Source organism: Crinia signifera, chromosome 1 (assembly GCF_055691185.1).
Source record: "Crinia signifera chromosome 1, ASM5569118v1, whole genome shotgun sequence".
In the NCBI taxonomy this organism is placed as follows: domain Eukaryota; kingdom Metazoa; phylum Chordata; class Amphibia; order Anura; family Myobatrachidae; genus Crinia; species Crinia signifera.
The window spans coordinates 243,945,869-243,957,959 of NC_139217.1; the positions used below are offsets into that span (position 1 = coordinate 243,945,869).

Below are 12,091 nucleotides of genomic sequence, written 5' to 3' on the forward strand. Positions count from 1 at the left end.
CGGACACACGCTGCTGGAGCTCCGACGGAGGGAGACCCCAGCAGCCTGCTAACTTGCCGGCTACCGTCTGTGTCAGCACGGGGACACCCAGGCTGAACTGCCCCCTGCCTGGACGAGTCAACCTGCCGCCCGCCATGCCCAGCCTGCCGTCCGCCCTGCCTGACCTGCCGCCCGCAGAACGCACATCCCCGGACCCGGTAAGAGACTCCCGCGGTCCGGGAGACTGTGACACAATCTGACTAGTTGTGGATCCAGAAAAGGCATGGAAGATCGAACCCTCATCGAGCCAGCCTCAAATCAGGTAAGTTTGGGGGGTTGGTTCTCTAGGAACCGAACCAGCTCATCTTTACTTGGCACTTTCACAAAAAGGAAGTGACATGCATCCATTTTTCGGAATGGACCCAGTCACCACTATCAAATGCTCTTAGCCAGTCAATAAATAAATGAGGCTTATGGGGCCCAGTGCGCAGTTCCTACAGCATCGGACACTTGTTTGTATACAAGTCGGAGTCAGGCCCAATGTGTAACTAAAGTGGAAAGTGATGGTTCTGTTCTGCTCTTGGATCAAGCAGTAATATTGGCTCCTGCATTGATAGCATTTATGTTGGGGGGTTTTTTCCGGGTTTTTTTCTCCGGTTTTTTCTAAATCTTCATTCCTCAGTAATCAAGAGCCTTGCTTATAAAAGGGTTTATCATGAGATTTGCTCAAGCAGTCTTATTGCTAGGAATAATCCTAGTCCTAATATTTTGTAATGGCAGAAAGCACAAAAAAAAATGCTTTGCATCAGTATTTCCACCACTACAGTCTTTAGGGAACCCTGAGACTGGGACCACACATAGCGGCACAGTGGGTCCCATTCAGCGGGACCCACTGGGCTGTGCTGCACTGTGTAACACTAGAAATCTGCCCAGCAGTGGCTGGATCCTGTTCTGCATGTGTGGACCCAGCCTTACAGTACATATTTCCCATATTTGAGCACAGTCATTAGTGACTGGCAGATTTAAAAAGAAATTCACATGTGACTCCCTGAAAAACCCTGGAAACTATGTACTATTATGGTTCCTTGAAGTCTAGAGTTGGGAAAACACTGCTCTATACTGTACATCTGAATGCTTTCACATTTTTGGTTCCCAAAATTGGTCCCTAATGCACTCTTAACAGTCCAGATTTAAAGAATATCCTTGCTTAAGAACATATGATTTAATTAGTACAGATGGGTCTAGCCTCTAGCCTCAATTTGCCATTCAGCATTAAATGCCTGGCACAAGTGAACCACCAAGTCCTGTGCAACCCTGCTAGTGTTAAATATCTGTTTTGCATCTTCGCAACAAGGTATAAATGTGTCTTTGTGGCTGTGACATTACCTTACCACCTAGTGAAGCCCAATACTGGTTATAAAAATACGGGGGCCCCCTAAGTCCTTTTTCTCGCATATTTGTGGGAACTGTAGTGTCTTAAGAGCCTGATACTGGTTCTTTAAATACAGGGGGACCTCACGCATATTTTCCCTGTGTTTTTAGAATAAGCAAAGGTGCTAAGAGCCCAAGACTGGTTATGCTTCTCAGAATGGACGTTATGGACCCCACAGCTCTTTGTTTTTTTGTACATTTTTACTCTTTCTTTTACACACAAAAAAACTGCACAGATCTGACTGAACTGTGTATGCTTCATGTTCAGCAATGTTTGGCTCCTGGGAACCTCGGTCACCAAACATGAATGACTTTACCATCGGAAAACACAAATTTACCAAAAACGGGAGCTTAGTAAATTACTGAAATTTTATAAAACAGACACATCTACATTTGTAACAAGCCGAGTTGTAACTTGGCAGAAACATGGGAGCTTAGTACATTAACCCCTTAGGGCAGTGGTTTCCAAACTTTTTAAAATCACAGCACCCTGGAGCATCAGAATTTTTTTCACGGCACCCCTAGTCCAAAAGTTTCTTATTCTGTAAATTGATTTGTATGTCATACATGGGTTTATTTATGGGTGAGGGACAGGATTAGCTTCTGTTTGTCCACATATTTTATTATTGGTAGCCCACCAGCAATGTTTTTGCCTTTTACAATGACCATAAATAATTTCAATTGTCTCTAGACCACTAATCCAAGGCACCCCTACAAGTGTCCCTAGGGAGCCTAGGCACACAGTTTGGGAACCACTGCCTTAGGGGTTTATTCAATTAGAGTCAGAAACTGCCGTTTGTCATAAAATGGCAGTTCCCAACTTTTTTTTTGGTCGAATCCATGATTCGTCCTATTGAATTTTTTTTTTACATTTCCAACTGGTCAGAGTGCTTTTGTCAGAATTGGGGCCAAATCAACATGTTTTGGTCCGTTTTCAACAATCTCTATCCGACTTTAAAAAAAAGTCTGATTGAGAAGATGAGGCGGGGAGGACAGTGCCGGATGAGCAGTAGCAGCAGCAGTGGTGGTTCTGCTGCTGCTCATTTGTTTTTTGGGCACCCACAAGCAGGGCCGGTGCAAGCCCTTTCAGCTCCCCAGACCCTGTCCGGGGGGGGGGGGGGGGAGATGTGGCCACCGTTCACCTGCTGGAGGAATATTGCCTTTGACTGGGGGGGAAGGGGGATGCGCTGTCCACCTGCTTCACGGGGGGAGATGCGGGCTTTCCTCTTTCTGCTCTCCTCATGACCTTTTCCTGCAGCGCATTACCGCCCTCCAGTGGCCGGCGCCCTAGGCACATGCCTAAAGCTGTTGTGGATGGGGAAAGGGCAATTGGGTTGAGAACTCGCGCACAAGTTGCACCTTCTCAATAGGCACCGGGGACAACGTGGATGGTAAGTATAATGCACACTACACACACACACAACACCCACTAACACAATCATATCCCCACTATCCATGCCATACCCCCAGTGTCCACGTGGGCGTGGAGTTAATCTTAGACAGTGTGGCGAAGTGTGTATCCGCGTCCCCTCGCGGGTCTTGCTGCGGTCGCCACGCTTCGGGCTCCCCACACTTTCTAAAATTAACTCCACGCCCACGTGGACACTGGGGGTATAACGTGGATAGTGGGGATATGATCATTTATGAATTAGCACAGCTCCAGTTACGTAACTTACGTAATTTGCGTAACTTACGTAGTTTACGTACCAAGCATAGTGGTGTATTGGTATTCTCAATACACCACTACGCAAACTGCGTAATGGGCGCCCTGCTAATACATAAGTACCGTAATGGATTTTGTTTATTGAGATACTGTACATTTAGACAAAAAGGAATTCTCAGTGTCCCAGGCGCTGAGGTAGGAGAAGTGTAAGGATATCACACTTACACTATTTTTAAGTAAACTTTCTCCACAGTCTGGAAAAAAGTCCTGATATGTCCAGGATGCCGTTAATTCACTGTATACCTTTTAGACGCCTTCTGAAGAAGAAAAAGACATCGTGCAACACCTTTGTTTGCAGGGGGGGGGTACAATTTATTTATAAAACGCACTCACAAAGGTAAGGTAAAAACAGGCATGTAATTCACCAGCCGGTGATACAAGATAGAGAGGATCTCACCACACCACCACTGGTTTTCCGATTTTGGATGCTGGAGCGCAAACAGATGTTATTGTCTGTTTAGCGCTAATATCCGCTCTATGGAACGCATGCTTCCTGTGTCAATGACACGCAAAACATCCGGAAAGCGGATGTATGACGCACTTCCGGTTCCGGTCAGCGTACCGGACGCCAGGATTTTGCGCCGTTCTCTGCTATTTAAACAGCTCCAGCCACGGGCTACAGTATGCTCCTGATGAAGGACCAGAAGGTCTGAAATGCATTGAGCAACTGTACCCGTGGCTGGAGAACAGAATCGTTTATACCTGGGAGGACCTTCCTGTCTGATCACCACTATTCAGAGTTCCGGCTGAGATAAAGAATTTTCCCTTGATCAGCATCCAAAATCGGAAAACCAGTGGTGGTGTGGTGAGATCCTCCCTATCTTGTATCACCGGCTGGTGAATTACATGCCTGGTTTTACCTTACCTTTGTGAGTGCGTTTTATAAATAAATTGTACCCCCCTGCAAACAAAGGTATTGCACGATGTCTTTTTCTTCTTCAGAAGGCGTCTAAAGGGTATACAGTGAATTAACGGCATCCTGGACATATCAGGACCTTTTTCCAGACTGTGGAGAAAGTTTACTTAAAAATAGTGTAAGTGTGATATCCTTACACTTCTCCTACCTCAGCGCCTGGGACACTGAGAATTCCTTTTTGTCTTACATTGTTCAAGTGGTGGTGAAACTTGCTCTGTGCCCCGAGCTGCTTTGTTTGAACCCTGCGCAAATTTGTACATGATTTGTTGTTCTACATTTAGAAGCAAAATATCTTGGCATTCCAGTTTATCTTAATCATTGAAATGGCATATTTTGATTCCATGGCGTGAGAAAATACAATTTTAAAAATGGCATTTGTGTTGATACGTTTTTTATAACTTTTTCTGGCTATTGATGTTTTGTTTCCAAGCTTTTACATTCCAGATGCAGCCAAAGACATTGTAGAATGTCTGGATTACAAAGATGACATTAAACATCTCTTTCTTAAAGGTAACATCACTATATATATGGAGAAAGCCAAACTTCATGCACAGATATCGTTTGTTCATATCATTGGGTAAATTCAATTGTTTGCAGTACATTTGACTACACAAAAACCTGCTTGATGTTTTTTTTTTGTGCAATTCAATGAAATAAATAATGTACAATGTACCCAATATTGTGCGAAAACTCACCGAAGTTTGTGATCGTGTCTGTAATAGCACAACATTTATCATGGATTTTGTTTCTCCTGCCTCTCTGACGGTGTCGGCTATCAGGCATAATTGAATTCCACCCAGGGAAACAATTAGCTGTAGTAATTTACCACAGCTAATTGAATTACCTCCTATGTCTGTTTATAGTGACTAATTTCTTGGTAATTATATATATATAGTTCACTTGCCTTTTGGACATTGGAGAGTGCACATGCTCAGGCCACATTGAGGGGATTTTAACTCCGATCCCCCAAAGAATATTAGAGTGTGATCACGTCACTTGTTTTGAGGCGGGAATTAAGGTTCCATATACCTGTTTTTACTCATGGTTTAAGCCTAAAACTCAATAAGTGACCACTTTCACTTTTGGAGGCTGGATTGTGAGGAATCAGGCCAGAATTGTGGCTACCCTCACCCATATTAATACGGTTCACCCACATCAAGTATCATTCGCATATGAAAAATTCACTAAAGAATGAGATTATGAGATTATGATACACTCTTAAACGGTACAGCGTTACCATTTTAAAAGAGGATAATTGGCACAGTATTACTATCATAATAGAGAAAATCGATGATTACTAAAAAATCTTATCTAAAAAATCTGACCAAAAAATCTTATCTAAAGAATTAATACAGTAAATACCATTGAGAAAAACCACTGTGAAAATTTCATTAGATTTTTTGGGAATTATAACATCTTTAAAGATTCATACTATAAGTATCAAAGCCCCTGATGAAGTCTCACAGAGATGAAACGCGTTGGGTACTTGGTATGATCCCAATCCCAAGAGGATACTTCTATTACAAAAGCATTTGTGTTTTATATGTTTTTTAATAAATTTTTTATATCTAAGAAGATATCTTGGTTGATAATTTTATAACTGTACAAATTGTGGAAAGACTGAATTCACTATAAAATTGTTTATGGGCGCCGAATAACACTATTGGGTTGTGTATGTATGTATGTATGTCTGTATATATATATATATATATATATATATATATATATATATATATATATATATATATATATAAAACGGGACGGGGCACGGCACTCCAAACGACTTGAATAAATATGCAGACACGAATGTAGTGTACACTACATTCGTGTCTGCATATTTATTCAAGTCGTTTGGAGTGCTGTGCCCCATCCCGTTCTACATTACATCACCCTGTACGGGCACCCGACGCAGCATAATATATTACAGGAGAGCCGGATTCCCTCCTTGCTTTATATATACATATATATATATAGTAGCGAAGAAAAAACAGGCGGCACTCCAAGGATTTGGTTAAAGAGTATATTCAAGGTAAATGGACACCAACGTTTCGGGGCCCGAACGTCCATTTGTCAAGGTGAAAAAAACAGTGGTTTTTTTCACCTTGACAAAGGGGCGTTCGGGCCCCGAAACGTTGGTGTCCATTTACCTTGAATATACTCTTTAACCAAATCCTTGGAGTGCCGCCTGTTTTTTCTTCGCTACTTACAAGTTGTGGAAGGCACCGAGGTGATTGTCAAGAAGGGAGAGTACCGGACCGCCCACCACCCAGTATATATCTATCTATCTATCTATCTATATATATATATATATATATATAAGGTGTGGGTGTGCGGTCCGGCACTCTCCCTTCCAGGGACGTACCCCGGTGCCTTCCAGATGAGTAGAATAGCGTGGGTAACAAAGTAGGCTGCACTCCGAGGATTTTCAAGTAAAATTGTATTAAGGTAATGACACCAACGTTTCGGGGCTAGCGCCCCTTTGTCAAGGTGATAAAACAGTTTTATCACCTTGACAAAGGGGCGCTAGCCCCGAAACGTTGGTGTCATTACCTTAATACAATTTTACTTGAAAATCCTCGGAGTGCCGTCTATTTTGTTACCCACGATATATATATATATATATATATATATATATATATAAATATCTTTTGGATGCTCGGCACTCAGGGTACTGGGGTTGTAAATCAATAATCTGCCGGGTGCCTTCTCCAATGTCAGTTTGGATATGTACGGCTGTGCGGGCCATCGCCACATCAAGGACCGAGAGTGCCGCCCGCACAGCCGTACATATATATATATATATATACACAGGTTGTACGGGCTGGCACTCAGGACAAAACAGTTCATCTGCTGGGTTGCATTCCCTCAATACATACAAGGTACTCTTACTTTCATCAGCCAGTGGGATGCAAGAACTGGGCGGCACTCCACGGTCTTGTTTAAACAAAGTATATTTGTGCAAAATACATTACATCATCATGGGCATTTGTCTATGAAGTGCCATTTCAAGGCTCACTGGTCCCTTCTTCAGGACTCAGTTCTGTGACATGACAGTGTTGAAGTGCAGCCTGCAGTGCTAGGTGAACAAACATCTTACTGAATCAAATACATTAATTATATATACATACCACAGGTCTGATGCACACGTGTGAGTACTACCCCATGTCCATGGGCTGTGACCACCAGCGTTTCTGGGTCCGTCAAGCTGTAAGCTCCGGACTGCTGTTGTGGTTGCTAAGCAACCAGGGACGTGTCGGCGGACACATGCTCAGATCTTGCATCCTACTGAGGAAGTGGGAAATTAGCAGAAAGTTTTTGCCTAGAGCGCCAAGAAACCTTGCACCGGCCCTGGTGAGGGAACCCATTGAGAAGGGGCCTGTATTGTGTTAGTGGTATGCTTATAAATAAGCAGAGTCTCTAGATGTGATATGTTTTACTGGGTCAGCACTGAATTTATCAGCTGTTTGGTGTGAGAGCAGTGCAAGGAGGTGTGTGCTTTGCTCACACCATTGATGTCCTTGTACAGGTTTGTGGTATACTGCAATGGCATGGCAGGTATCCTGTGTCACCTCTCCTATGCATAGCGGTCAGGTGTGTGGAGCATGGAATATATTACGTATTTAGGTTATCTGGACCTTGTATCAAGGTGTGCTGTCGGGGTAGCTGGTGGCCTTATATACTGAGTACTCTGATGGGAGGCTGCAGTGTTATACTATAGGTGTGGCTTATAGGTAAACAAATATATGGGTTATATTATTGATGTTAATGGTGGCAGCATTACGGACCTAATTCTGGTTCACCAGCAAAACAAATTCTCTCTTTAATGAACAAAACCATGTGCACTGCAGGGGGGGGGGGGGGGGGGGCAGATGTAGCATGTGCAGAGAGAGAGAGAGAGCTAATTCATCATGCTATGCAGGCAGTAGCTAATTAATACATCTGAAAACGTAGGCACAGGCCTATGTGTGCCAACATCGGATCAAAATAAGATTGATTTGATCTTAAAAGAAAATAATAATCAAGATTTCTTAAATTGTTTTCAACAGATAGAAAAAAAATAATCAACTCAAAGAAATGAAAACGTTACATTAGATTCTCTATAGAGAAAATATTGTATTAATGTAATTTGTACATAAGCCGTAGACATCAGATTCAAATGACATGGGGTTATTATTGGGTATATGGCGCTTTGATATACAGATATAAACAATAATACTCCCCTGTAATTCTCTTTTTGTTAGTTACCTGAATGATTGTGTTTCAGTTTCATATACAGTATATGAGGAGACAAAAGAAACAACACCTTACCATGTAATACTGTTTGGACTAACATAAAAGGATTATTGGGGTTGCCCCCACACAGCTCTCGCACGTTGCTCCAATTTGGTAAAGACATGTGGTAAGGTCTTTAAGAAATGCTCCAACACCACTGTCCTCCATTAACTGTATGATGAGTTGGTATCAATTTATTAGAAAATCCACAGTAAAATAAAAATCATACATTTGTTTATATATAAGAACAATATTAAAAACAAAATGGTATAACTTGCACCCAACCTGTTAGGAACCAAGTTTACCGTCACAGCTTTTCCCGGGCTCCCAGGGATAGTGGTCTGGCAGGGACCTCAGGTCACTGCTAATCAGTGATCACAGACAGGCTAGGATGTGGTCGGAGGTAGCTTGTGACATCACCCGCGCTGCCGTCAGCAGGCTTAGCAATTCAGCTGATGCTGGTTATAGGTTGTTCTCACCTAGTCCCCAATCTGGTGTTGCTCTTCCTGGCGTTCTGTGCTCCTGAGCCACTTCAGTCTGTGTCCTGTCCTCGGTTCCTGACTGTCAGAGAGAGCTAAGTTTCTGGAGTTTTCCTGTGCATTATTGCAAGAGTGTCAGTATATTCCATCCTGTGCATTATTGAACCTGTGCATGTAGTATTGCAAAAGTATCTTTGTATTCCATCCTTTGTATTGTTGCATCTGTGCATATTACAAGAGTGTCATGTTATTGCGTCCTGTGTCTTGTTGCACTTGTGTATATTATTAGAGTGTTATTGTTCCATCCTGTGCATTGTTGCACTTGTGCATAATATTAGAGGGTTATTATTCTATATCCACATTGTTGCGCTTGTGCATATCATTAGAAAGTTTACATTTCATTCCGTGCAGTATTGCATTTGTTAGTACACCATCTGATAATACTTTATTACTACTACTGTCACAGTATTGGAGTTGGAAAGAGTTCTGGTTGTCCTAGCGTGTGCTCCAGCCTTCTGTCCTGATATTACCTGACACAGGGGCAGATTTATTAAGCTTGGAGAAGAGATAAAATGGAGATAAAGCAGAGAAAAGGTAAAAGGAGATAAAGCACCAGCCAATCGGCTGTGTTTGAAAAAGACAGTTGGGAGCTGATTGGCTGGTGCTTTATCTCCTTTTACCTTTTCTCCACTTTATCTCCAGTTTATCTCTTCTCCAAGCTTAATAAATCTGCCCCACAGTCTACAACAGCAGCCTTGTCTTATTGTAAATCCAGGTGGCATCCCGGTTATTGGCGGACATAATCCACCGAGGAAAGGCGGCTGTAATTGGTGAAAACTTAGTGTGCAGGAGGCTAACGAATAACTGTGTCAGAGTAAACATAATACAACTGATCGAATCGGGATCAAATAGCAAGGCTATCGCTCCGTGTGTACACAGAATTAGAATTAGAAAGTGCTTCTGATCCATGTCTCACCATGACAGTTTGAACATGTTGTTACTTAAGCTGATATATTTTGACGGTTTCTTGTTTTGTTTTGTTTGCCAATCATCAAACAGAAAGGGTAATTACTATTTGTAACTAAACATGTTTACAAATGTTATTTTTTATTATTTTCAAATACTATTAAATAATTTAAAAGTAGAAATATTTAATAATTTAATAATAATGCAAACTGTCAACTACGAGTTTTAATGGACGTCCATAAACTACAATTTGGTTCAACTTTTAGTACACTTCAATATCAAATATTCCAGTAAAAAGCACTTTTCATTAAACATCATGAGCACTATAAAAAAAAGGGTAATAAAAAGAAAAACATTTCTTTAGGTTAAAAAAGAACAGTCTAATGGGGAGAGGGCTAAAATTCTGAGCAATACATTTCTTGCCAATCAGACTCTTTATTACATTTTACAGGCTGTGTTTGAAAAATGACAGGAGTTGATAGGTTAATACCTCTCACAATTTTTATCTCAATTTTAGATACATCCACCGTACACTATTTTTTTTTCTATTTTAGCTACATACACTGTAATAAGGTATGCATTATATTCTGTTATAAACAAAAATCCAATCATTATCAAGATGCCTGTTTTGTCTTGCAGTTCCACATATTCCCAAAAAATCTGAGCGATTTACTATTGATGAAATAAAACAGAATATATCTATTACGCCAGACATATCTATTGACATTACTGAGAAAGATAATTGTTGGCATACATTGGGACTGAATGAGAAGAATAAATGCATAGAGCCACTGACTACAAATATTTCCGGCACACACAGTCTCGCACCAACCAACATGGAGTCAATCAATACAATTACGTGCTCCCAGCTGCAAAGTAAGTTTTCTCTGGCCAAATCAAGCACACGCCATCCACCTCCAGCTGTGCTCTAATACAGAGTTGGGCATAAATAATGAAGCATATAACATTCATTTACTTTCTCTAATAACCAGTATTTGTCCTAATCTATAGGCAGCACAACTTATGTCTCTTCTTTAATAGAATTTTCAAATATATTTGTTATTCTACAAAATGCTGCATGTAAAATCTAAATGGTACAGTAAGTGACATGTTGTATATGTGTATATTTTCAATTATTTTACTATACTATACACCATGACATAATCTTATAGAGCAATGTTTACATCATATTTTTCCTAAACAAAAATCTCCCTCTCTAAATACATTTCAGTCAAGTCAACATACAGTATATTGTACTTGATTACCTGCTCTTGTTTCCCCCTTGGAAACTTATATGGTCTTTGTGGGGTTATAGTGTCATGAAAGACTAAATTTGTCCACTCTATTTTATCAGAAAAAAACATCTGAGAACTCTTTATGGAGGTACCCCAAAGAAGGTTTTAGCTTGCCCGAATCCAAAGGTTCAAGAGGGGAATCTCGGGGAACAAAACCACTTTGTCCTTCTGTGCCTCGAACAGATAAACATGGTAGATCAAAAGTCAAATTGGGAGACATCATAATTTACTTCCCCAGCCTTTCAAGTACTTTAAAAGGCCCTTGCCACTTTGCTCATAACTTGGTAACATGATACAGTGTGATTGAAGATTTCCAATAAGCCATTAGTTTGGGGATGATAAACTGAGGTTCTGACATACTGTACTTAATTTTTAACAACTTTAATACCCACTTCATTAATTTGGACATAAAGTTTGTCCCTTGGTCGGTAAATATTTCTTTAGATAACCCGACTCTGGAAAATAACTCCAATGACTTAGTAACTACCTGTTTGGCTGTAGAGACTCTCAAGAGAAATGCCTCCTAATAATGGGTCGCATACTCAACCACAACTAAAATTACTTCATAGCCTTTAGACCCATGGCACAGGAGTGGTCCTGGAGTTGTTCTTCATGGCCCGTGGAGCTGTTCTTTGGGAAGCAGGGGGGGGGGGGGGGAGCAGAGCTGGCCAGGGGAAACATCAGGAGGCTGCAGCAACAGCAAACAGCCGGTGCTCAACCTTACACAGGCAGGAGGGGGGTTACTTTCACTATGTGCCTGAGGGGGCTGAGCACTGACAGGAGCAAAGGAAGCCAGGCCAAGCCAGCGAAGCTCCAGGACCCAGCCACACAGGGTAAAGGTGAGAGCTGGATGAGGGGCATGGGGAGTGGGATGAAGGAGACTAATAACACTGCGGTGTAGGGGACAGATGGGAGTGGGAGGAATGGGGCTAATTACGTTACTAAGGAGGGAGGTTATGGGAGACCTATGAGGAGCAGGAAGAAGGTGGGAGGGAGGTGTTGAGGAAATGAAAGATGAGTGTGAGTTACA

General features: G+C 41.6%; 1 protein-coding gene across 8 annotated transcripts in view; it reads left to right on the forward strand.

Annotated features, from left to right (window-relative positions):
• SHOC1 (shortage in chiasmata 1) overlaps positions 1-12,091 on the forward strand; it is a 310,818-nt gene that overhangs the window by 133,029 nt on the left and 165,698 nt on the right. For 6 of the 8 annotated variants that reach the window (XM_083179518.1, XM_083179550.1, XM_083179508.1 and 3 more), the window contains 2 exons: positions 4,480-4,559; positions 10,406-10,642. In XM_083179518.1, coding sequence (XP_083035644.1) covers positions 4,480-4,559; positions 10,406-10,642 — 317 coding nt within the window. The remainder of the gene's footprint in view (positions 1-4,479; positions 4,560-10,405; positions 10,643-12,091) is intronic. The other 2 variants (XM_083179536.1, XM_083179529.1) reach the window with 2 other exon arrangements.